Raw genomic sequence first — 27,819 nt, 5'->3', positions numbered from 1 at the left:
GTGAGTAGTGTAACATTAAATATTAAGTACCAAAGTCTACTGACTTACACAGAAAACATATGATGCAATTATAAGGAATCACAATGGTAAAAAGACATTAAATATTGTACAGCTGTCACCCAATATTTGCAGGGGGCGCGTACCACACCCAACCGCGCATACCACAATATTGAAACTCTTCTAGAAATGCTTACAACTGCCCATTTTAATAGTTCAAACACCAGATACAATTTAAAATATCACCCTAAAACATATAATCATGAAAATTATATGAAAATACAGTATAATTCCTCTCTGAAAAAATCCACGAACAGGTGAATTTTCCACGAATAATGTGGATATAGTAATCACGAAGATATGAAAATACCATAATTGCTCTCTGAAAAAATCCACGAAAAGGTGAGCTTTCCATGAATAAATACAGTATGTCCTAAAGTAAAATCCGCGAGTAGCTGAAGCTGCGAATGTTGAACCGCGAATAAGTGGGGGCACACTGTAAGTCCGTTTAAAATCTTGACATATACAAACACCTTACCTTATATTATTTGAAGCTGCGTCAACCTCGTCTTCTGAAGCAGCCAGTTCTTTCTTTAACTCGTCAACTCTCGCTCTCAAGCGCTTCACCTCACTCTCGTACTGATCAGCACGTCGAGAGCAGTGCTGCAGCTCGACTGATTTGTCAGCCAACACTTTCTTTAGTTTTGCGTGCGCATGCTTCAGTTCGGAAAGTTCCTAAAGAGACAAGAATCAAGTCGTGTATTCATTATGTATCTTGCAAACTGATGCACATGCATATTCATGCAGTTCTGATTGTTAGTTTGCACTAAAAATTAATCTACTATGTAAATATTGTATTAACATTTTCATATCTATGATACATATATTATCATGATTAATAAAGTTTATGTTATAACTTATCAAGACATGGCCAAGAATATATATTTAGTTAAACTGTTCAAAGCCCAAAAACATTTACAGTATGTAATATCATTCAAGACTTTTACTCGATTAAACCTAAGCTTTGAGATCATGCATGAAATCATGCAGCTTAAACTTGATAACCACAAATGAATAATCCAAAGGATTCATATTGTGTATTATCTCTTTCAAAACCATTTTACACTGTTAAAGCTCTCTTGAAAAATGGAATAGGTAAATTTAAAAGTCTTTGTGAACATCATCATTAACAAGATACATATCCAACAATTACGACGGTCTCGGCTTACGACGTTCCGAGGTTACGACGCTTTTCAATTATATTCATCAGACATTATTTCCAGGGTTACAACGGCTACAATGCTCATCTGGCAGATGAAATATGACACCAAAAATGCAAAATAATCAATATTTGAAGTTTTTTTTTGATGAAAAATGCCATAAGAATGCAGTTTACATAGTTTTCAATGCACCCAAAGCATTAAAAGTAAGGTTTTCTTAGGATTTTTGACAATGTTCCGGCTTACGACGATTTTCGGCTTACGACGTGTCTCAAGAATGGAACCCCTATTGTAACCCGGGGATTGCCCGTAATGTACTATTGAGCTGTCTTACCAGATAACCCCAAATTTCTTTTATCACCCTTATCACTATGATCGTCATCATTGTTAATCACTAGTATAGAGGTCCCCCTGTATTTGCGGGGAATGCGTACCAGAACCCCCCACCCCCCGCTAATAGTTAGAAACCTCAAATAGTAGTTGGAATCCCCATCATAAAAATGCTTGAAATGGCCTATTTTGTTAGTTAAAACTCAAGAAAAACCCACTAAAAATTTGTATACCCAGTTTTTTAATAGTTTTATCACAACCCACTAAAAATTCTTATACCCAGTTTTTTAAAGTTTAATCACACAAAGTGCATTTTATGATGAAATTGATAAAAAAAAATGGAATTTGTGATATTTCTCATAGAAAAATCCCACGAATAAGTGAATTTCCTGCGAACAACGGGGGGATATATTCCAGCAAGAAATCCGCGAATGCATGAGTCCACGAATCTGAAGAACGGGGGGTTCACTATAACCGTTTTTCCATCATACTTTTCCTCTGTGGGATTAACCATGAAGTGCTTCCCCCATAGCATTCTACCTATACGTGCTGTGTCTAAAATCCTAGACTAGCAGCCTGCTGGAGTTTTACTTTGGTTTACAGCTAAAATGTGGAAAAGTTTGCCCAGTGCAGTTGTGGAATCTCCTAACCTCCAGATATTTAAGCAAGGAGCAAAATATTCCTGCTTTCTGCCGATTTTTCCTAAATTCAGATGCATCGGTTTTATTTTTTATTTTCTCTACTTCTATTCATTGACTTTTCCTAAAATTTGTTTCACTCTTGAGGCTTATTTCATCCTAAGTTTATTCTAGTCTGTTGACTTTGTCCTTGAAAGGTCTTCATTCATAACCTGATTTTGTGGTCTTCTGGTCTTGGAACTTCTACATTCCCGTCTCCTCTCTCACAGCTAAAATTTCTGTTGCGTACCTTAAACTTATCTGCAATCTCTTGCTTAAGCTGAGCTACGTCGGAATCCGGAGTTGATGCTGCCATTTTGGTTCTCTTGTCCAGCCTCTCTTCCAAATCCCTCACTTGAGCGCGCAACTTCTTGTTTTCTCTTTCCATCGCCAGTTTCTCACTCTCTAGCCTTTCTCTTCTGCCCCACTCGGCGGCATTTTCTTCTTGTAAACGTTCGAGTTCGGCTCTCAAGTCTGCCAATCTGCTCAGAAGGAAAATTTTTAATAAAATTTAAAACAATTTCTAAAAGAAATCTTATCATAAACACCAAACCTTTGATTCATACCCGTAACACGCACACAGCTTCGATATAAAAAATCAACTTAACATATAAAAATGAAGCCCACTTCTCTTTGTACACGAAAAGCCTATTCATACAACTTACATGTTTGCACAGCAGGTGTCTCAATAGGCCAAAAAGCTCAAATTCGTTATTATCTCACATGCAAATGTTCTCACACAGTACCTCGAGGAATGCTGATTTTTTCCTAAATAAATGACTTCATCTTGAGAAGTCCAAGCAAGACCTACATATATGCATATGCAATAATGTGGTCATTTATTAATGTTATGCATAAATAGCATGGGAAAAATGGAGTACCTAGCTTACAGACTACTAAAACTGCAATCACTTAAGCTTACTACAAACAAAGTCAAGTTCCATAAAATGCAGTTCTTTACAGGCTGCTACAAGTGCAATTATTTAACCCTTAATGGATGGATACTATCATAACGAGTAAAATAACAGGTTTTGAGCGGTGGGTGGATTCAACAAATATGCTAAGAATTTGTTGCCGATTTTATTTATCTGTTTTGATATTGAGTGAGCTGTAATTATAATTTTACAAAACAAAATAAAATTATTCAATAGAAAAAACATTTAAAGTTGGTAAAATTTACGAATGTCTTGTAAACGAGGCACCACAAGGGGTTGTGAATAGTTACTTTCAACTTCCCGTGGAAGGTAGGGAGAATTTTTTGGAAATTTTGTCCTTACAACATGTGCATTTGCATATCTTCCTCTTTCCATTGATGTGTTTTTTCTCAAACTGGCCGATTTCAAACTCTGCCTGGTCTGGGGTGCTGCATATTGGTTTTTTTTAGCCCGGCTCTTAAAGGTTAAGGCAGTTACAAACAGAGTCAATTGTGTAAATGGCACTTTTTTCTTCCAAATTTCACAAAGTAAAAATAGTTGCCATCACAAACATACCATTTACAATAATAATGATACTTATTTTTATGGAGGAGTCCTTCTCTGAAGGCAGTAGCAATGAAAATAATGTCTGTTTCTGTCATTCACTTTTTACAGAGTCTTTGCCATTCGTCTTACAATCTTCCTTTCATCAACGTTTGTTTGTTTGTATGGTGCTTTTACGTTGCACAGAACCTGTGGTTATTCAGCAACAGGACCAACGGCTTTACGTTTGTTTTGTTTGTTTGGTATTTTTACGTTGCACGGAACCAGTGGTTATTCAGCTACGGGACCAACGGCTTTACGTGACTTCCGAACCACATAGAGAGTGAACTTCTATCACCAAAAATGCACATCTCTCACTCCTCAATGGAATGGCCGAAAATCGAACCCGCGACCACCGAGGTGGGATACTAATACCATACCAACCACGCAACGTGTAGGTAGTAAATAAAGTTTATCTGTTGTCTTAGTTTATATCCTCTAACGTTTCAACACATGCGCTCTGGTGGTCATCTACAAAGAGTGAATGAATAGACATGCATTTGGTAGTTGCCATATGCCTTCTTCTTTGCATTACTTTGTAGATTCCTCTGTTACTATAATAAAGGACTGAATAGCTGATCCTTGATGGACATTAAATTTACACCAACATTTATCTCACATTCTCCAGATACACCTACCACTGTCATCACTCCAGACCTTGCGTTATGTTATGGTAGAGAAAATTCAGTAACTCAATGGGTCCTTCTAGTACCTGCCGCTTAATAATGCCCTTCTAACTTTTAGTCTTGGGAAATCAGTTGCCTTTTATAAATTCTACAAATAAGAGGTAGAACCACTCATTTTTGCCTGGGTGCTTCAATATAAAGGCTGCCTCTGTTGTTGACCTCTCTCACATGAAGCATAGTAAATGCCACCAATTTACTATAGCTTTTCTCCTTTACCTTCTCCAATAATTCTATGTAGTATCTTCAAGAAATCTTTTAATTTTTTCTATAATGTTCATCCATTATTTAGATTGAGTGCATTCTTGAATATACTCCATTTTTGTTTATAAAGTTACCCAACACTAGAAACATACAACTTGCTCCATTACATTTAAATTCGTTTCCATATTGTTTTGATTGTCAGGTGTAACCTTCACATACCAGCATTACTAACACATTCAACAAAAGTGTGGCAATCCACACTCCTATTTCATATGATTACTCAAAGACTATTAAAAAATTACATAACATAATAGTCAACAATCGTACATAGATATGTTCCTATAATTCATACTGTGTTCATGCTAACTTATCAGGTTATTTTTGACAAAGTCTAAATCTAAATCTGTTTATGCCATGTGTTTTTATACCTTTAAGTATCTTCCATAAAATCTATGGACAAATTACAGGCAGCCCCCGGCTTACGACATTCCGAGGTTACAGCACTTTTCAATTATATTCATCAGCATTATTACCAGGTTTACGGCACGTTCCAGGGTTACGACACCGGTCTGGTGGAGGAAATATGACTCCAAAAATGCAAAATAATATAAATTTTCATAATAAAATTTATGATTTGGATACTTACCTACTGTTAAATTTAGCTATAACTCCCCGCCGATTAGGCGAGTCGGCATTCAAACAAAAAGATCGAATGGCTGCCTGGATGACTGCCTTGTTTACCTGTTCTCCACCAGGTGTGTTTCGAATGTTTTAGCTCTTGTCAGAATTCTCCTTGACAGCCCACTAAGTTGTGGGGAGGCTGGGTGGGTCTACTTTAACAGTAGGTAAGTATCCAAATAATAAATTTTATTATCAAAATTTATATTATTTGAGATGAATCTTACCTACTGTTAAATTTAGCTGTGTCCACATTAAGAAGAGGATGGTGGGTAGTGCAGCTAACAAAATTTGGCTCAGCCATTCGAGCTAAAGGTTTCTTATACGAAACCCAAAATATTCTCACCTGATCTGGAATCCTTGGTGGATTTTACTACCACCAGAAGTTGGATTCCACTCAGGGAGCAAGGCTCTCATACGTATGCAGCAAAGAGCAGCCTTGTGGAGAAAACTGCTTCGATTCAGCCAGCATGAAACGCAAGCAGTATGAGGGAGCCAGAGGTCTGGAAAAACTAACCCCTATTAATAATAATAATAATAATAATAATGAGGGACCCCTGTGCCTGGGTCCAAAAGCCCTATAAAACGAGTCAATTAAAATAAATACCTTTACAAAATTTGTACTTTCACACTCCCCAAAATATTAAAACCCGGGATTTTAACAAAAGAGCCTAAATAATTGCTCTTTTTTTCAGTTCAGGAAAAGACTACCCACTACTAGTAGCGGATTAAGGGCCTTACTGTTTTCAAACACAATTCTGCATACTTAAGGTAGTGATCGGGCAAAGAACTGAATTGTACTTCTACTGTGACACATCAATCCTATTCTGGAGAGACAAACTGACTTAACACTAAGTGAAGTTGCAACTACTGCTCACATTATGAATGTCTAACTTCAATAAAGGTAGAAGATATGGAGCTAGTTAACATGCACTAGCCTATCCAATATGTCACAGAGGACCTTGTGTTCCTTGACAAAGTTTCTAAAAATCACAACACAAAAGGTTAACTTGCCTCTTCCAGGCTTAACCTTCACAAATACATTCTAGGTTTTCTAAAACCACAAAACAAAAGTTAACTTTGCCTTCAAGTTTAACCATTGGCACAGGCGTTATAAGTTTCTAAGAATCACAACACAAAAGGTCAACTTTGCCTCTTCCAGGCTTAACCTTCACAAATACATTCTAGGTTTTCTTAAACCACAAAACAAAAAGTTAACTTTGCCTTTAAGCTTAACCATTGGCAGAAGACAGCTAGGTTTTCTAAAACCACAAAACAAAAGGTTGAATTTTGCCTCTTCCAGGCTAACCTTTGACCACAACATCTGTTTTTCTTAAAACCGCAAAACCAAAGGTTAACTTTGCCTCTTCCAGCATGTTACCTTTGACAAAGATGTTCAAGGTTTCTAAAAGGATGATAAAAATGATCTAGGTTTAACCTTTAAATTTAAATGCCCCAACAGGATAGAGAAGTGTCCTCTCTCCTAAACAGGTTACATTGGAATTCTTACAGGGAACTGTAAAGCATAGCCTTAACATCACCCTCAGCTCTAAGGCAGAAGGCAGAAAGCTAAAATAGCATTCCCTTTACCAGCGTAAAGAAGGGTGCTGACAATAAATTTACTTATTAACCACTGCTAAATAAAAGGTTTTACAGTAAATTCAGATAAAGTTTAGACCTGCATCTTAACTGCAGAGAGAGACTGATATAGAGGTGAAGGGGCTTCAATGTCAACACCTTACAGTGCTGGTTCTCAGCAAGATCTAAAAGAACTTGGTGCAATACCGAGGAAAGTACATATGGAACGATAACTTTGAAAGTAGACAGTGAAAAGTCTTATCTCCTCTAAACAGAAATCACTGATGTCTACAAGGTTCCAGGTGCTGAAAATTCCTCCAGAATGGTACCCACAGCAACACACAGACCACTGCTTCTGACCCCAGGCCATGGCAGTTTTAAATTAAGGACAGATCCTATAATAACTTGAAAATCTTATTATTGGGAGGGGACATTTTAACATCTCCCAAGCAGTTAAGGAGATGCCTACGTTAATGGGACTGTATGGAATTGTGTAGTAGAGTTAATTTCTTCTCAACGGAAGAATGAGACATCTACCAAGAGCATTGGAAATTCTGAAAATTTTTTGCCCTGAGGCTACAAGGGCTCTACGTACAGGAGACTAAGCAATTCTTGAACTTGAAATTGCTCAATAGAATTCAGAGTAGATACAAGGCAGCCATTCAATTTTTTTTGTTTGAATGCTGACTTGCCTAATCGGCAGGGAGATATAGCTAAATTTCACAGTAGGTAAGATCCATCTCAAATAATCAAAATTTGAAGTTTTTTTTTTATGAAAAATGCAATACAAATGCAGTTTACATAGTTTTTAATACACCCAAAGTATTAAAACTAAGGTTTTCTAGGATTTTTGACAATTTTCTGGCTTACAGTGATTTTTGGCTTACGACGCGTCTCAAAAACAGAACCCCCATCGTAAGCCGGGGACTGCCTGTATAAAGCATTCTCATTCATCACCCACAAAATCTCTAGTTGCTAACCTGCGGTCGACGCATTCTCTGGAAGAGGCCTCGTCTAACATTTCTAGCTGCAAAGTCTGAACTTCCTTCTGGTGTTGCGACCTGAGTGAAACGAGTTCCTTTACCGCTTCCTGGCGAGAAGCTCTGATGTCGTCTAGACGGGAGCGTAGCTCATTCGCTTCGGCCTGCCATTTCGAAGACTCGCGGTGCAAGACTAATTTCTCGCTGCAACAAAACGTCGTGAATGAAAGCCCACTATGTTAGAATAATTCCAAACATGATATACTTGTAAATGCTTGACTTTATACAATATATCTGCACTGCTTAGACTAGTACCAAACAACACATGTACGTATATACCTCTATGAAAAAGTGGTGTATCATGAAAATTATGAAACCAAACTTCATGTGAGAATAACAACAAAAAAATTCTTTAGTAAATCAAGCAATCACACTTAAGCATTATCAGCAAGCATTCTATAAAAAAAAAAGCTCAGTTAGCCTACAGCAGGTTGAATAAATGTGTATAATGCAATACAGGCAGTCCCCGGTTATCTGCAATCCTGTTTTATGGGGCTTGTCTAGTGCCATAAAATCGGCAATTAATGGCACCATAACGGGCCGAATTCCAGTTATCGGTGCCACATGGGTGCGTGTGGCGCTGATAACCATTTATTGGCCCCATAAATTGCCGAGTTTTGGTTAATGGTGGTTTTCGGTTATCGGCACACCCCTGGGAATGGAATCCCCGCCAATAACCGGGGACTGCTTGTAATAGCTTGCTTGGGCATTATCATAGCAAAATAAATTGACTTCATTAATCTGAACTGAATTCCAGGTTAGGCAAATACACACTAAGCCATACTCAAGAGTTAGTAGGAAAAGAAAGCCTCAGTAGGGCTGCAAAAGACAGGCTCTCACCATAATATATATAAGTACCTTTGTATAAGTCAACAGGTCACCAAAAGACATGCTAAATGAGAGAATTTAACACCATGTAAAAATGCCAAACATTCAGAGCCACTCTGCAAAACATATTAATTAATATCAGTAAAGGTTAAAAGTAAAATTTCAAACAGGGCAAATTATTCTTTCAAGAGAAGCTGGAATAAAAATATTACAAAAATAAGATTTGATGTAAAATATAAAAAAAAATTCTGTAAAATCAATTTTGTTTCGTAGAATACAAAGCACTGCCTTACTATAGCTGGTAAGTTGGTACTACTTCGAGGAACAGATAGGTTAAAGATGTACTACTCAAAATGAGCTTAAAATCTCATATGGATGATGAATGCCCTGACGTCTCTACACCAAGTCCCAAATTTTTGCCATTCAGTTTGTGACTGACCCTCAGATGGACATAACCTTGAATAGTCTTCCCAATTCCGGGGGAAAGGAGGCAGAACCTTAGAGCGAGGAATATAACTGGAACATGAAATTTAGGCCAAAGTCTAAGTGCTAGACCTATGAGGTAATTTGGTGTTTCAGAATAACATTGAAATAATTGTTAGGAGAGAGTGGAAAGCACGATGAAAGAAAGAGAATATGAATGGAGGCACAGTAAAAGGAATGAGAGGGGTTGCAGCTGGGGACCGAAGGGACGCTGCCAAGACCTTATAGCTTACAGTGTACTGTGTGAGGTGCACTGATGGCACTAATCCCCGACGGGGACCTTAATGAAAAGCATAACTTGTATACTCTGTACACTATGATACATTGTCCTCCCACATTAAGCTATAGAACATTTCTTTGCTAGAGTCAAATGCCTACCTACATGAGAGGGGGCACAGGAGAAAGAGGTAACATCTAAATTGAATAACTTATGAACAAGCATAATACACCTGAGTCCATAATAACATCAACCAGGCTGAGGACAAGAATGCAATGGGCTGCTGCCTTATCAATAATTCCAATATTAGGAATTATTTCCTTCCATGTTATTCTAATGTTATGGTCGTTCTTGGCACGATTATGGACGGTGCCTTCCTGGACGTGGCAGGAGATCCTCTTCAAGAATTTCATCACGGTCATACCAATGTAAGTGTCGAGGCATCCTCGGACTGGGCATTTGTACCAGTAGACCACATTGGTACTCTTCAGGGGGTACTGTATCAAAGGGGCTGGGTTGTTCTTCATACTCAGCCCACTGGTCCTTTTACTCCTGTAGTATATGACTAATTTCACCTTTTTTCCCAAATCCATAAGGCAGACTTTCCTTTCTATCCTTTAGGATGATTCAAAGGGCGTGCTCGTCCTCTGTACTTCTTGTGAAACAGTCCCTTATAAAAGAGAGTGATGTCATGAACGCCGTCAAGGTGAGGATCCTGCTGATACCATTTACCAATGGTTATACAGATGCATTTCGAGATGCCCCGATTTAAATACCCATTGTTAATAAAGACCTGGACAACAAACACGTTCTAATTCAGTGTGTATGTCCTGCCAAGAAAAGCAGTGTGAGAGAGGTCTCCTGCTGAAGGTGCTGATTGCAGTGCATTTGTATCTGTCTGGACACTCACTCTTCCCTTTCAGGCACATACCAGATTTGTGGGTTTCATATATACTTGAGTTACAGAGCGCTCTTCCTGTTGCCCGTTGATGATGTCGAGGAAGGGAAGGCTACGGTTACGGCAATGTTCTACGGTGAAGTTGAGGTAACTGTGGTCGTGGAAAGCTTGTTGCAGGAGTTCTACTTCTTCCTTCATGCTGGCGCTTACAAAGGTATCGTCAATGTATCGGACATACACTGACTGTTTCTCGATGGCGGTGAATACCTGACACTCCACAGCACCGGAGTAAAAATTCGCGAAGAGTACTCCGAGGGGAGAACCTGTCGCTACACCATCTTTTTGTATGCACATGTGGCCTCTGTGGGTGGAGAAAGGGGCCTTTTTGGTGCAAATTTCAGTGTCTGGAGGGCATGCTCAGGGATGTTCAATGGGAGCATGGAATCATCCCTATACACACGGTCCAGTATTACCTGGATTGTTTCATCCACAGGGACATTCATGAAGAGGGATTCCATGTCCATTGAGGCAATAACTCCTCCCTATATGTCATTTTCAGGGCTTTTATAAGCTCGGCAGAGGACTTGAAGCTGTGGCAGTCTGGAACATATCCCTTCATACAGTATCATTATTGGAAATAATCAACACACAATCACATGTGTAACAGCAATAAATTTCCGACGTGCATAGGGATCAAATCCAGGACTCTGGCAAGGGTGCTACCAACTGAACTTCAACCATGAAACCATCTGACATTTCTGGACCACTACTATAATCACCACTACACCATCTATATAGCTTCTTTCAAAAGTGCACCTCCAATCGCCATAAGCGTAATTTAGTTGTTAATCCTCTCTTCTACATATCTCTGGTTTAAGTCTTTCAACATTTCCAAGAACCTATCCTTTGATTTTGCCATAAACAGCAAGTCACCTACAGAGAGGAGCTCCAAATGATCTCCCTTTCTGTATTCCTTTGTAATTTCCTTCCATAAACACCTTGATACTGACCTCTGACGGCAAACAACATTGCCGCAATCTTCATCATAAATCTTGTGACATGATAAAGCGCCATCACTTGGTCAATGAACCATTTGTAGCTCTCATCCAATTACTTATTTCTGTGTTATTTGTCAAATCATTTTTCAGGTCGAATCACTTCTCAAGACTCCTATCAATCATCAAGACTACCTGTCACTGACTTCCCTGGCACGAAGCCAAACTGATGACCGACAGTTTTGAAGTCCTTCACAACCTTCCCTCTTGCACCTTCTCAAATATTTTCTTTGGAGTTTCCACAAGCCTCTCCCTTAACACTTCTCAAACTGCAGACCACTGCCCTTTTTCTTTGTGTATTATTACAGGCAGTCCCGATTATCGGTGAGGGTTCCGATCTCAGAGGTGTCCTGATGAGCAAAAACTGTCATTAACCGAAACTCGGTGATTTATGGAACTTACGGCACTGATAACCGGATATCGGTGCCATAATGGAGCCTCTGTTAGATATGCTATGGCCCCAATAACCGGAACTCGGCCCATTACGGCGCCATAAATCGCAAATTTTATGGCGCTAGAGAAGCGCCATAAAACCGGATCCCAGATACAGGCAGTCCCCGGGTTACGACGGGTTCGGCTTATGACGTTCCGAGGTTAAGGCGCTTTTCAATTATATTCATCAGAAATTATTTCCAGGGTTATGACGCTGATCTGGCAGAAAAAATGACACCAATGCAAAATAATCAATATTTGAATTTTTTTTTTTGATGAAAAATGCAATAAAAATGAAGTTTACATAGTTTTTAATGCACCAAAACCATTAAAAGTAAGGTTTTCTTAGGATTTTTCATGATGTTCCAGCTTCTGACGATTTTCAGGTTACAAAGCGTCTCAAGAACAGAACCCCCATCTTAACCCGGGGACTGCCTGTATTCTAATGCTCTTTTCCCACTGCGCTCTTCCATCCCCCTCTTCTATCACTTTCTTATACATTCTGGTTAGCTCATCAGTGACTGCTTTTAACAAATTGCCATATTATTCCTGACAGTTCCATTTTGTCATTTTCTTTAATCAAAAACTTTTCCAGATATTACAGTCTCTATTGAAAATGAAGATAAATGTAAAGATAAGTCAACTAACATACATACTGCATATAGACTTACATAAACATTCTGAAAGTACAATAATTTTTGTTAAACTATATCAAACATTTAGGTTGAAGGTCTCCAAACTTTGTTGGAACATGGAAATTTTTCTGTGAAAGCAGCGAAATATAATTACTTCACTTAGTATTTATTTTCTAAATACTTACCTCCATATTACATCGCTTTTACTCCTGCTGGTGCAAAAGTCAAAGCTGCATAACAGAGAGGTAATAAGGTTTACTATAAAAATAGTTTTTTAATAATAACACGTCAGTTTACAAGAGCCTATCCATGCAGTCAGCCCTCTAAAGACACTGTACTATATAAAGAAGAACATTTCACCTCAGGTCACACATCCAGCACCAACTAAAACTGCCAGTCATTCCCTGTGTTGTCTGCTGTCTCGATCAACACTAGACTACAGGAGCTGGGAGGAGAGACCTCTGTGTTAATTGATAGGTTTTGTTGAGAAACACCAAGTTTATTTATTTTTTTAAATTAACTTGTTTTATCACACATCCCAAGTCTCCCTGAGTCTGATTGAGTCTTTATGAGGGTAGGATCATGTCTGACAGTTCCACCTCTTAAAACTGGAAGCCTTGGGACCAGGCCACTGCCGGACCGCAGAAAATCCCGGATCACAGAATACACCCTAAAAAATGAAGCCCGTAGGCAATCATAGCCTTGCAAGGTAATACCACACACAAATAGCCTAGTTTCCAACTTAGCCTACTACTTGGCTAAGTTCTGACAATGGTTTTTATCATTTTATCATTACTCATATATTTTAACTTCATAATTTTTCAACGTTATACTGTATAATTTTCTTTAGCCTACATTCCTGAGTTAGCCTAATCAAAAGTTAACTAGAGTATGTACAACCAATAGCAATTTTTCACTTCAATCATTAACAAAATACTTCTCAATACACCACTGGTGGGTTCAACTCGCCTTCACAATAACATCTGATCTTAACATATAGTATTTATACACTTGATTGAGCCAAAATAATGTGGACTCTCACCCTTCAAGGTGGCTGACTGGTTTTAAGATGGAACTCAATTTTCTTCCATGGATGATGTTGCTGGACCCATGCTCATGTCTACCCTGGCTATAACCCACAAAAGTCAGCCAAATACCAACAGCTGGTTACAGATCTATCATTACCACTAGTCTGCAGATTTTGAATGAGTAAACACTGTGAAAGAGGGGAAAAAAAGAGACTGTCTGAGGTACAGCTGTACACTAAAGTGTAAGTGTAACTACAGAGTACAGGTATAAAAGAGGATATATGAGGTAGTCAAGAAGAATGAAAAGAGAAGGAAAGAAATCAGAATTCAGCAGCTAGCCTACATTACTGCTTTAGGGATACAAAAAAATTAGCTTAATGAGCATATAGACTTGAATGAAATGGAATATACAAAATTCAGGCAAAGGCCTACAAGATCATTCAGTGCTGAAAGGGAAATTGAGAGTAAAAAGGTTTGAAAGGTGTAACAGGAGGAAAACCTCAAAGCAGCTACACTATGAAACAGTTGTTAGGAGAGGGTGAAAAGTAAAATGGAAGAAGGAGAATATGAACGGAAGTACAGGCAGTCCCCGGGTTACGACGGGGGTTCCGTTCTTGAGACGCGTTGTAAGCCGAAAATTGTCGTAAGCCGGAACATCGTCAAAAACCCTAAGAAAACCTTTGGGTGCATTCAATACTATGTAAACTGCATTCTTGTCATGGTAATTGCTTTATAGCAAAGGATTATATATTAAAGGAAATGAAAATGCATTTTCTTCAAGTAGGTTTGCAGCAAAGAGGCATTCGCGCACGTGTTGGAGGCGCCTGTTCTCATGATTGTTCTAGAATCGTCAGGTGGAATATGGAACTCAACAGGCGCCGACTTGTCGTTAGGAACGCTGTGATTTATGATGCAACATTTTGTCGAGATCCTTCTAAAAGGTTCCTGTCGGAAGTCTGTGACGTTTGCTGTTATGCTCCGCCCCCTTCAGCCCCGCCCCAGTTCGCCGTATATATAATATATATGCCCTGAGGGAGTAGAGAGATGAGAGATCAGCAGAGATCATCAGAGAGAGATAAGAGAAGAAGGAACAGACGAAGGATAAGAGAGGAAAAGGCGCACGCGAGTTTGGTCGGATCCGAGTCAAGTAGTCCAGTCAGGGAGTGGACGACAGAGATATTTTGACGTTGAGCAAGCCTTCAGAGGAGAGATGTCCTACAAGTTGGTTTTGAGGACTAACCTGCCCTTCGAGTATCAAGATAGACATTGTTTTCTGCAGTACGGAGTCAAGAAGACGTCTGAAGTTATAGTTCTCCTTTATGAAGCCGTCGCTGCGAGCATTGATTTTCGACAGCTGCAAAACTGGCCAGCAAGTATTTTCATTACCTCACTGTTTCCCCAGTTCACGCATTGTAAGATTTTACTTTTGTTATGTAAATAGGAGAAACCATTCTGCATTTATCTTTGTTAGTAAGCTTGTATATAAACCTTTGTTCTCTTTGTGTTTCTTTGTATATTCGTATCCCCAGTTTCAACTGTTGGTGTTGAATTCTTTTTGTTTATTATAATATATCGAACCTGTAGCGGAACTGTCTGTAACAATTCTTATTGCATTTTCCATCAAAAAAACCTTCAAATATTGATTATTTTGCATTTTTAGTGTCATATTTCTACTGCCAGATCAGTATTGCAGGCACCGTAACCCTGGAAATAATTCCTGATGAATATGATTGAAAAGAGCCTTGACCTCGGAACGTCATAAGCCAAACCCACTGTAACCCGGGACTGCCTGTACAAGGAAAGAAAGGGGTTGTGGCAAGGGGCTGAAGGGAGGCTGCAAAAACCTTAAGTAATGCCTGCAGTGCACCACATGAGGCGCACTTATGCCACCAACCCACTATGGGATAACGAGCGGATGAGTTTTACAACAAACATTCAAATGGAAAGGTGTCATTTTGAAGAGAACCCATCCATTTCAAAATATGTGAGTCGGCCCGTTCTGAAGTTGCTGAATGTCAAGGACAGAATTACAGTATAATTATTATATAGTAGTTTAACAAGAACACTGGATTCAATTTCTAACTTCCTTAGAGTTGCTCAAAGGGATCTGTCCTTAGATGAAAAGTTAAAGTAGGAACAAAGGAAAGTTACTGAAGTTGGATACTGGGTGATTGTTTGTTTGTTTGTATGGTGTTTTTACGTTGCATGGAACCAGTGATTATTCAGCAACGGGACCAACAGCTTTATGCGACTTCCGAACCACGTCGAGAGTGAATTTCTATCACCAGAAATACATATCTCTGACCCTTCAATGGAATGCCCGAGAATCGAACTCACAGCCACTGAGGTGGCAGGCAAAGACCATACCAACCACACCAATGTGGCGCTTGATACTGGGTGATAAGAGAGCTGAAGAAATAGACAAAAGGCAGACAGCAAGAAGTAGGGAGCTAACGGGAAACTGCAAAGAGTTGGTTTACCATACGTATATGTACTATACTTCATACTGCGGCTAGCTCTTGCTACAAGGTTGGTATGCAGAAAAAAGGCAGACTGGTCGATGCTAGTGAAAGAAGCTGTTTGAAAATCAGTGGAAGGTACTGCTAAGGATGCTAAGATCACTAGGAGGATGACGAGATGCTATAATAAACCAGGAGTTGATAGGATTAAAAGCAAGATGCTGCAGTATGATGATTATGTCACTGAGAGGCTGACCATGGTATGAATGGTATGCCTGGAAGAGGTAACAATTCCAAAAAAACAGATAACACGAATGACTGTCCTATCACCTACAGATGAATACTGTACGGGATTTTTCGAGTCATATCACTGGGAAAGTGTACAGTGATATGACTGAAAAGATGGATAAGTGGATAAGGAAAGTATGTTGTTGATCACATGTTTCTTTTGAAACCATAGTTGGAGACGTTTAAGTTTACGGGAAAAGCTATGTGTAGATGTGGACCTAAAGAGGACAGATAATGATGATAGTACTGCCAAATGCAATGTGGAGGATACTTAGCTGAAAGCTTCGAGAAATTTTTATAATGAAAGTGAAGCTTGTGTGAGAATAACTGGTTAGAAATAAAAGTGAGCCTGAGGCACAGGTATGTTATGCCTCTATGACCGCTCAATAGTTTTATGAATGTAATGATTCAAGAAGTAAGGCAAAGGAAAGCAGATGTGGGTAGATGTAAAGCTGATGGATAAGGGAAGAGGTCATAAACAGTGTGGAGTGGCTTATGTTTGCAGATGAGACATTGTTTGATGAGGACAGTGAAGAAAAACTGCAAACACTTCGCACCATAATGCGGACAGATAGAAACCAGTATGGATTGGGGAAGATGGGTAACAGTCGATTCATAAAGGTACTTGGAAGTAAATGTAACAGATGAAAAGGGTGAAGGGATTATTGAGCAAAATGATATTGTTATAATACAATAAAGTTTCATACATACTTACCTGGCAGATATATACTTAGCTAAGACTCCGTTGTCCCCGACAGAAATTCAAATTTCGCGCCACTCGCTACAGGTAGGTCAGGTGATCTACCGGCCTGCCCTGGGCGGCAGGACTAGGAACCATTCCCGTTTTCTATCATATTTTCTCTCTTCCACCTGTCTCCTGCGGGGAGGCTGGGTGGGCCATTAATCGTATATATCTGCCAGGTAAGTATGTATGAAACTTTATTGTATTATAACAATATCATTTTCATACAATGAACTTACCTGTCAGATATATACTTAGCTGATTGGCACCCTTTGGTGGAGGGTAAGAGACAGCTAAAATGGAATAGACAGGTAAACAACATATGTTGTAGGTATAAAAGAAAAAACCTTGGTTCCTACCTGATAGGTGGTAGACTTCGTGGCTGTTGCCCGGTAGTCTGCATCACCTCAAGACTTTAGCGAGATATGTGATCTATGGCTAAGAGCTCTTGTGGGTCTGTCGATGGGTATATGAACCGCTTATTCGGCAGAGCCTGAAAGGACTTTGTCAATGGGTACTGGACCACTTCTATGACAACACACCTTATGAAGGAGCACACAACCAATCCCGACCACCTGATCCTAACCACCATGTTAGTATAAAGAATTGTTCTGAGTTATCCCCGAACTCATTACAAACAACCCATAACTCGAAACTAATACGCATTCATACAAAAATTCCAAAAAAAAATTTTTAAAATACTCCTCCAAAAGATATCACAAGAGTTCCTTACTGAACAACAGTGACTGGCCGCCAGTGCAGCACCGAGCCCTCTTTGTCAGCAGAAATCTAGAACATATCTAGTAGAAGGTATGTACAAAGTTAAGGATTGGTGTTTGCTCCGTACCAGTATCGTATCCGCCGATACGAAAGGCCCCAGAGAAAAACATTTCTTGTAGGTCACGCGAACGTCTTTAAGATAGTGAGATGCAAAAACCGAATTGCACTTCCAATATGTCATATCAAGTATTTTCTTTAGCGACATATTCTTCTGAAAAGAGAGAGATGTCGCCACTGCTCTGACTTCATGAGCTTTTACTCTTAAGAGTGGAAAAAAGTCGTCAGGACAGAATTTGTGAGCATCTGTAATGACGCTCCTTATGAAGAAAGCTAGTGCATTCTTTGACATGATTCTTGTGGGGTCCTTAATCGAACACCAAAGACCTTGCCTAGAGCCTCCCATTTGTTTCTTTCTTTGTAAGTAGAACTTCAAGGCTCTTACCGGGCAAAGAGACCTTTCTGTTTCTCTACCCACGAGACTCGATAAGCCTTTGATCTCGAATCTCTTGGGCTAGGGATTCAAGGGGTTTTCGTTTTTCGCTAGAAAAAGTGTTCTAAACGAGCAGAAGGCCGAGTCTCTGTTGAAGCCTACTTCATCTTCAAGGGCGTGAAGTTCACCAATTCTTTTGGCTGTCGCCAAAGATAAGAGAAACAAGCATTTCCTCGTTAAATCCCTAAACGAAGCTAAATGAGGAGGCTCGAATCTTTCAGACGAAAGGAACTTGAGAACTACATCCAGGTTCCAGCTGGGAGGAGTTAGTTCCTTAGATTTCGTTGTTTCAAACGATCTAATCAGGTCGTGCAGATCTTTATTATCAGCAAGCTCTAGGTCTCTGTTTCTGAAGACTGCCGAAAGCATGCTCCTGTATCCTTTTATAGTCGATACAGACAAGTGAGAGTCCTCTCTCAGGAACAAAAGGAAATCAGCGATTTCGGTTATAGAGGTACTGGAGGAGGACAACTTCTTAGACTTACAGCACCTTCTAAAAACCTCCCACTTAGACTGATAGACTCGTCTAGTGGAAGCTCTGCGGGCTCTAGCGATAGCGCTTGCAGCTTTGCGAGAAAACCCCCTCGCTCTGACAAGTCTTTCGATAGTCGAAAGGCAGTCAGAGCGAGAGCGGGGAGGTTTTGATGAAACCTCTCGAAGTGTGGCTGTCTGAGAAGATCCATCCTTCTTCGAAGGGATCTGGGGAAGTCTACTGTCCACTCCAGCACCTCTGCAAACCAATCCTGTGCTGGCCAAAAAGGGGCTATCAGGGTCATTCTTGTTCCGTTGGACGCTACAAACTTTCTCAACACTTGCCCCAGGATTTTGAAAGGGGGGAAAGCGTACACGTCTACATGAGACCAGTCTAGCAGGAAGGCGTCTACCACGAGAGCTCTTGGGTCTTCCACCACTGAGCAAAAGACTTCCAGCCTTTTGGAAAGGAATGTGGCGAACAGGTCTACATGAGGAGTGCCCCAAAGATCCCAAAGACTCTGACACACCTCTGAATGAAGGGTCCACTCTGTGTGAAGGACCTGGCTTCTCCTGCTGAGTCTGTCCGCCCTGACGTTTCTCGTACCCTGAACAAATCTTGTCAGGAGGGAGATGTTCCTCTGGGAGGTCCAAAGTAGCAGATCTCTTGCTATTTCGTATAGGAACAAGGAGTGTGTTCCTCCCTGTTTCCGAATGTAGGAAAGGGCGGTAGTGTTGTCCACATTCACTTGGACCACACTGTTGGTCACAAAAGGTTCGAAGAACTTTAGAGCCAAGTGTACTGCCAGAAGTTCTTTCCAATTTATGTGCCAGGACACCTGTGCTGCCTTCCAGGTGCCTGACACTTCTCTCGGTCCTAGTGTTGCTCCCCAACCCTTCTCCGATGCGTCTGAATATAACACTCGGCTTGGGTTCGGAACTTCCAGAGAAATTCCCTTGTTCTCTTTTAGAGGGGACAACCACCATTGCAGGTGTGGTTTCATCTCCATTGGAAGGAGAAAACTGTCGGAGAGAAGTCCCGTCTTCCAATTCCAAGATCTCCTTAGGAAAAACTGAAGAGGACGAAGATGAAGTCTTCCTAGAGGAAGAACTGTTCGAGCGAGGAAAGGGTCCCTAGAAGGCTTAACCATTCCCTCGCCGAGTTCGTTCTTCCCTAGAAAGAGAGAGCCTTCTTTTTCCAAGCCTCTCACGATTCTCTCTTGCGAAGGAAATACTCGAAAACCCGAGAATCCATCTGAATCCCCAGATAGACTAAGTTCTGTCTGGGGATCAGCTGTGACTTCTCGAGGTTCACGAGTAGTCCCAACGACTTTATCAGGTCTAGAGTCAAAGAAAGGTCCTCCAAACACTGTCTCTCTGTTCTGGCCCTGATGAGCCAATCGTCCAGATATAGAGAGATGTTGACGCCTTTGAGGTGAAGAAACCTCGCCACATTCTTCATCAGGTTTGTGAAGACCTGAGGAGCTGTGGACAGGCCGAAACACAAGGCCCTGAACTGAAAGATCCTTCCCCCCGTCATGAAACGGAGGTACTTCTTCGAAGAAGGGGTGAATTGGGACATGAAAATAAGCGTCCTGGAGATCCAGCGACACCATCCAATCTCCTTGTCGTAAAGCCGCAAGGACTGAGGCCGAAGTCTCCATAGAGAACTTCTCCTTTAGAACAAACTTGTTCAGAGCGCTGAGTCGGTAGTACTGGTCTCCAGCCCCCTGAGGCTTTCGCAACCAGAAAAAGACGATTGTAAAACCCCGGAGAGTTTTGCTCCAGTACTAATTCTATAGCTCGTTTGTCCCACATTTGATCCACCATCAGACGAAGAGTATCCTTCAGTACAGGGTCCCTGTATCTGGCTGACAGTTCCCGCGGAATAGTCGTTAGGGGAGGACTGTCCTGGAAGGGAATAAGATATCCCTTCCTGATTATAGACATCGAAGAGGCGTCCGAGTTTATGAATGTCCAGGCGTCTGCAAATCCGAAAAGCCTGGCACCCACTGGTGTTTGGAGGTTGGCTGTCTCACTTCCCTTTCTTAAAGGGACGGGAAGAAGTTCTACCTCTCCTCTCAGGACCTCTCCTTTTTGAGGGAGCTCTGGAGGGAGGGCCTCCTCGAAAGGGCTGAACAGTAGAAGTAGGTCCTTTCTTGTCAACCACAACAAGGGGTCTCTTCTTCCTTGCAGTCTGAAGGAGATGATCTTGTGTCGCCTTCTCAGTCAGTGAACGAGAAATGTCCTTCACTAAAGAACTGAGAAGGAAACAAGAAGTCTGACATGGGATCGAAAAAAACCAAGGGCTGCTCTCTGTGAGGGTGAAACCGCCTTGGTTAAGAAGGCACTAAAAATACTCCTCTTCTTAAGGAGTACCGCTCCAAAGAGGGAGGAGACTTCTCCCGATCCGTCTTGTACTGCCTTGTCAATACATGACAGTATACTAAGAATGACTTCGGGGTCTAGACCTTCCGAGTCATGAGCCTTCTTAGACATCACCCCAAGGGACCAGTCTAAGAAATTAAAAACTTCCAAAATATGGAAGAGGCCCTTGAGGAGATGATCAGTCTCAGAAATCGCCCAAGTCACACGAGCTCCATTCAAAGCATGTCTACGCGATGAATCAACCAAGGTTGAAAAGTCCGCTTCCGCCGATGCTGGGAGAGAAAGGCCCATGTTCTACCAGTTTTCGTACCACACGCCTCTTTTTCCAGAAAGTCCTGGCTGGAGGCATACAGAGGTGGTTCGACCAGATCCTTCTTTGATAACATCCACTTGTCAAGCGACTGTAGAGCTCTTTTCATCGAGATAGTCGGTCTCATCTTCAAAACCGACGAAGACTTAGGTACGATCGCACTCGAAAACAGTGATCGAGGCGAAGGAGGAGCAGCAGGAGTCAAGGAATCTCCATACTCTTGGAAAAGAAGGTCTGTCAAAACTCTATAGTTAGAGAAGCCTTCTCTACCGTAAGCCTCGTCTTCCGAATCTACGTCCACACCGTGAGGAGAATCGGCTTGAAATACGAGAGGAATCTTCACCAAGTTCTCTCTCTACTGGCGATAAACTCCTACTAGGAGAGGGACTCATCGAGTGAACTGATTCTCTCTTCAAAGTCTACAGATGTCTCGCGTCTGCTGGACTTCTCACGCCTGGCAAGCTCTTCGCGCTTGGCTGGCGCTTCGCGCTTGCTGGAGCTGTTGCTTGGGCTGGCGTCTCGCGCCTGGCTGACGCCTCGCGCTTGTCTGGCGCCTCGCGCTTGGCTGACTCCTCGCGCCTGGCTGGCGCCTCGCGCTTGGCTGACTCCTCGCACCTGGCTGGCGCCTCGCGCTTGGCTGACTCCTCGCACCTGGCTGACTCCTCGCGCTTGGCTGACTCCTCGCGCCTGGCTGGCTCCTCGCGCCTGAGAGTATCCTTGTCTAGAGCAACTCGCTCGGATAGCTCCTGACGCCTGAAAGAATCTTCGCGCCTGGAATACGTCTCGCGCTTGTAAGGCTCTTCATGCCTGGAGGACGCTTCACGTGGCTGGCGGCGAAAGAAGACGAGACTTCTTAATAGGAAGTCTAGCGTCCTTCTTGCGAGGGGGATCCCTCGAAAGAACTCCAACTAAAGAGGCTAACTGTTCCTGCACAGCTAACAATATCCTCTTGGAAGCCACACCAGCGTCCTCTTCAATAGAAGAAGCAGGAGACCTCGAAGGTGTGCGATCTCAACTTACGATCGAGGAGGCGTCGAGGACCATCTTAGACTTCTTGATAGGGGGGGGAAAAAAAAAAAAAAAGAGGGGGCTTTCCTTCCCGAGAAGCGCTTCGGGCTCGAGTCAAACGCGGGCACTTTCCAGTGCCTTTTCAATGGCCTAGAAAGATCCAAGTCCTTTCCACCCTCGTTTAGGTGAAGGAGAACCGGACGACGAGAAACAATCTCGTAGGACGCTTCTATTAAAAGCGGTCCTGAGCAGTCTGTAGCGAAACAGAACCTGCTGAAGGGACGCCTGACCGTTGGGGATTCCCCACAACCTCCGTACGGCTTTCGACTTTCCTTCTCCTCTGGGTATGTGAGTTTGGAAGAGGTCTAGGCCTGGGAGCATCGCAGGGACGGTCAGACACCCCCTCCACAACACTGGGAACACTCACTTCACTAAGTAAATCACTATCACTTCCCTTACCTTGCATGGCCGCCATTTTTGTCTTCATCTTACGAAGAGTAGCCTTCAGATTGGCGATTTCAGAAGCCGAATCTGAATGCAAAGCCTTTGAGGGTTCAGATACAGAGGGAGAATCAAAATCATTAATTACAGGAGTTAGACTCAGAAAAAGGCTCAATAGGCCTTGTACTCACACCCTTTTGTGCAGCCCGTCTAATTCTATCCTCTCTAACTTCTTCAAGTAAGAAGTTAGAGTCTTCCATTCATTAGCATTCAACTTTTCACACTCAATACAGGTGTTAGCTAAAGAACAGTCAAACCCCCTACACTTACGACATACAGTGTGAGGATCAACCGAAGCCTTCGGTATCCTCACCTTGCAGCCTACATTCACACACACTCTCACACTAACACTTGAATCAGACATTCTATCAGAAAAATCAAAAGCAAGTCCAAATCCAGTCCACGGTAGCGAATGCCAAAACAACGATCCAGTACGTCACCAAGAAATCCAATAAAGATGATCAAAAAGTCTTGAAAAGCGAATTCCAGTCAGGAGGTAGTAACAACAATGTTGATACCACCGGCGACAGAGAAAATATGATAGAAAACGGGAATGGGTTCCTAGGTCCTGCCGCCACCAGGGCAGGCCGGTAGATCACCTGACCTACCTGTTAGCGAGTGGCGCGAAATTTGAATTTCTGTCGAGGACGACGGAGTCTTAGCTAAGTATATATCTGACAGGTAAGTTCATTGTATGAAATTCTCATTTATACAGGACTTCACAATTGAGAAAAGTGGAGTTAAAAAGTAATGGTAAAAATGGTTAGCATTGCTGAAAACAAGAACCATAAGTGTTTAAAAGATGGTTTGGTGTTGTGGAAAAAATTGGGAGGCAATGCGATGGTGAAGAACGTATTGAAGGAAGGACTGCAACACCTACAAAGTGGCTAGATAGGATGGAAGAAGCACTGAAACAAGACTTCAACATCACAATGACTTTTCTGCAGGATTCTTGATTCTACAATTGAGTGGATGGAAGTGCTAAAGACTTAAGTCACTTTTCCTCTACGTCCAACCTCTTAGCACCTAAACTGCTAATAAAACTATTACACAAATTTACAATGGCACCATCAATGAAGCGCACTGTTGTTATCATGGTATACATCTAGCAATCATACAAAACATGCACTACTTTCTGTTCTTAACAATTAAAACAAGAGGGTATTCAGTATCTAACACAACATGACTACAACAAGAGCCAAGTCCTTAAGCACATACATGTATGATTGTATGATTTTTCTAGTGCCCTTGAATCTTTTCATCGACTGTCTCTCATGCTGAATCTAGTTCTTACACTAATTTCTGTCAAGACTAGGTGTCTTACTTTAATATATTAACAAACTTCAACACTGTCAAATATGCTTGGCATAACAAGACAAATCATATAATACTTCAGACAAGGGAATCAGTTAAAAAAAAAAAAAATTCAATTCATATCTAATACTTACTCTCTTTCAGCCTGTATCGTTTTTGTTGCTTCGTCAAGCCTTAACTTGAGCATTGTCACTTGCTGTTCTAAGCTTTCCTGCTCAGGGGTGATACCAGTATCATCCATCACAGATCCACTAACCATACTATTAATGCCATTTCCACTACAACCACTGCTAGTTCTCCAGCCTCTTCTACTCGCCTCACGACCACTGGTAATTCTGTCGTTCCTCACGGAGTCTTCGTATCCTCCCTCACTGCACTCACTCCCTCCACAAACCTCACTCATGGGATCCGACACGGCCGATATTCTAGGATTTACGTGGCACGTGTCGGGCAACGGGTCGGACATGACGGAGATTCTGTGAGATGGGGACGGCTGACTGCTGCTATTGGAACTTCCAGCAGGTGGCAAAACACTACTGTCTTTGAACATTTCACTTTGTTCGTGAAGCTGCCGGTCATTCAGCTTCTCTTCCACGTCGTTTTCTCTTTGCGGCTGATGCGAGTTATCTGGGAACTCCTTTACAGAATTCTCTTTCAGATATTCGTCGCATATCAAGTCTTTCACCTCTCGACCAGCACAACACTTCTCTCTTAGACGCGAAGCTTCGCTCGCCTTGTGAACGTACACGCACACATTTTCTACGGCTCTCTGCACGAGTTCTTCTCGGTCGGGGCCGTCTTCTTCAATGTTCCTGACGATGCCATCGTCACCTGGCTGGACACCTACTCCATGAGAACCAAACATTTCCTCAAGAAGGCTAAAATTTGTGTTTTTAGCATCCCGAATGAACTGTAACTCATCACTGGATAACTTCTCCATTTCAGTTTGTGGAGCAGTCGGCCGGACTGGCGTACTGCCGTCACGTTCGGGCGATTCCTCTTTATTATTGGTCTGAAACAAAACATGTTATTTCAAACGTGGAAGAGCTACCTGGAGAACACGACATCAAACACAAGAATTGTCTAAATCTGTGGTTCCCAACTTTTTTGGACGAAGACATATTTTGTAATACTCTAAAGTCTCCAACTCATTGCCACTTTTCCATAATAAAAAATATCAGAGTGAATTTAAAAAATGTTATGTTAGTATACAATAAGGTTTTGTACATACTTACCTGGCAGATATATACTTAGCTATACGTCTCTGACGTCACGACAGAATTCAAAACTCGCGGCACACGCGACAGGTAGGTCAGGTGATTTACCTTACCCGCCGCTGGGTGGCGGATGTAAGAACCAATCTCCCTTTCCAGCCAGAATTTTTCCTTCCACAGTCTCCTGAGGGGAGGCTGGGGCGGGCCATCAATCGTATATATCTGCCAGGTAAGTAGTACAAAACCTTATTGTATACTAACAATAACATTTTTGTACATGAACTTTCCTGTCAGATATATACTTAGCTGATTGACACCTTGGTGGAGGGAAAGAGACAGCAATATAAATATGGAAAAAAGGGGAAAAACAACACTAGTTGTAGGATGTAAAAACAACCTTGGTTCTTACCTGTTTAGGCAGAAGACTTCGTAGTTATGTCTATGAGTCTGCGTTGCCTTAAGAGCTTCAGCGAGGGCGTGACCTACAGCTGACAGACTCTTTGGGTCTATCAAAGGGATTTGGTTGTCCGCTTACTTGATAGAATCCGAGCACGGATCTGTCAACGGGGAGTCGCCCACTTATATGACAGAACCTAACCACTATCATTGCAAGGAGCTCAAACATACACCGATCACCTAACCAATCTAATCATTGTTAGCACTACGAAATGAAAAACATGCCTACCCGCATGTTCTTTCAAACAACCAAAAACTTACAACTAACAGGGGGTAAAAAATATACTACTAAGGATATGTCTCAGCTCCCTGCCCCAGCACCGAATCCGCCGATACGTACGGGCCTAACCCGAAGCACTTTTCATACGTTAATTTTGACGTCTCTCAGATAGTGGTTTGCAAAGACTGAGTTGCAAACGCCAGAATGTTGCCTTCATAATATTACTCAGGGATATGTTTTTGTTAAAAGTCAATGACGTGGCAATAGCTCTTACCTCATGAGCTTTTACCTTAAGAACTTTGTATTGACTTCCTCAACATATCGCATGCGCTTCTTTCACCAGGCTTCTGATAAAGAAAGAAAGCGCATTCTTCGAAAGTGTCCTCCTTGGATCTCTTACAGAGCACCAAAGGTTGACATCATTGCCTTAAGTTTTTTCTTTCTCTGTAGATAGAATTTCAAACTTCTTACTGGGCAAAGAGACCTCTCTGCTTCCTCGCCTACTAATGCAGACAATCCTTGTACTTCAAAGCTCTAGGCCAAGGATTTGAGGGGTTCCGTTCTTGGCTAAGAACGAAGGAAGGAATATGAACAGATAGCTGCATCTCCTCTGAATCCCACATTTCCTTCTAGTGCATGGAGTTCACTAACCCTTTTTGCGGAAGCCAATGCCATGATGGAAAATTGTCTTCTTCGTGAGGTCCTCTGAACGATGCCAGACTGAGGCGGTTCGAACTTACTGGACCTCAGGTAACGTAGCACTACATCCAGATTCCAACTCGGAAACCCTGAGAAACCTTCTTGGATGTTCAAACGATCTTATTAGATCATGAAGGTCCTTATCTTCTGAAATGGTTTAAGTTTCTGTGCCTAAACACTGCAGATAGCATGCTACGATAGCCTTTAATGGTTGATACCGCCAATCCACTTTCTTCCCTAAGGAAAAGTAAGAAGTCTGCTATTTGTGTCACAGAGTACTGGAAGAGGAAAAGTGATGGTTCCTACACCATCGCCGAAAGACGTCCCACTTCGATTGGTAGACTCTAAGGGTAGAAGGCCTCTTGCTGCTGCGATAGCCGTTGCAACTCTTGCCGAAAAAGACCTCTCGTTCTGACCAAACTTTTGACAGTCTGAAGCCAGTCAGATCTAGAGCGGGGAGGTTTTTGTGATACCTCTCGAAGTGGGGTTGTCTGAGCAGATCGATCCTCTGTGGTAATGTTCTCGGAAGATCTACTAACCATTCCAGTACCTCTGTGAACCATACTTGTGCGGGCCAGAACGGGGCTACCAGCGTCATCCTGTTGCCTCCGATTCTGCAAATTTCTTTAGAGTCTCTCCCAGTATCTTGAATGGAGGAAAAGCATACGTGTCTAGACCCTTCCAATCTAGTAGGAACGCGTCTATCGACACTGCCCTAGGGTTCCGATATCGGAGAGCAGTAGTTGGCTATCCTCATATTCTTGGCTGTGGCGAAGAGGTCTATATGAGGTTTGCCCCAAAGCTTCCACAGATCCTGGCAAACATCTTCGTGCAGAGTCCACTCTGCCGGCAGGACTTGATCTTTCCTGCTTAGGAGGTCTGCTCTGACGTTCTTTTCTCCCTGTACGAACCTGGTAAGGAGACAAATCTTCCTTTTTCTGCCCAAAGCAGAAGTTCTTTTGCTGTCTCGTACAGGGAG

General features: G+C 41.8%; 1 protein-coding gene across 7 annotated transcripts in view; it reads right to left on the bottom strand.

Annotated features, from left to right (window-relative positions):
* The window catches only part of LOC135199350 (coiled-coil domain-containing protein 102A-like), an 82,314-nt gene that overhangs the window by 31,541 nt on the left and 22,954 nt on the right, over positions 1-27,819 (bottom strand). For 6 of the 7 annotated variants that reach the window (XM_064227303.1, XM_064227301.1, XM_064227306.1 and 3 more), the window contains 4 exons: positions 24,386-25,263; positions 7,865-8,068; positions 2,475-2,706; positions 536-732 (listed from right to left, as the gene is read on the bottom strand). In XM_064227303.1, the coding sequence (XP_064083373.1) occupies positions 536-732; positions 2,475-2,706; positions 7,865-8,068; positions 24,386-25,263 (1,511 nt within the window). The remainder of the gene's footprint in view (positions 1-535; positions 733-2,474; positions 2,707-7,864; positions 8,069-24,385; positions 25,264-27,819) is intronic. The other variant, XM_064227308.1, reaches the window with a different exon arrangement.

This window comes from Macrobrachium nipponense, chromosome 25 (genome assembly GCF_015104395.2).
Source record: "Macrobrachium nipponense isolate FS-2020 chromosome 25, ASM1510439v2, whole genome shotgun sequence".
Taxonomy (NCBI): Eukaryota; Metazoa; Arthropoda; class Malacostraca; order Decapoda; family Palaemonidae; genus Macrobrachium; species Macrobrachium nipponense.
The sequence above is the reverse complement of the archived record's forward strand: the minus strand, read 5'-3'. Positions and strand labels throughout refer to the sequence as shown.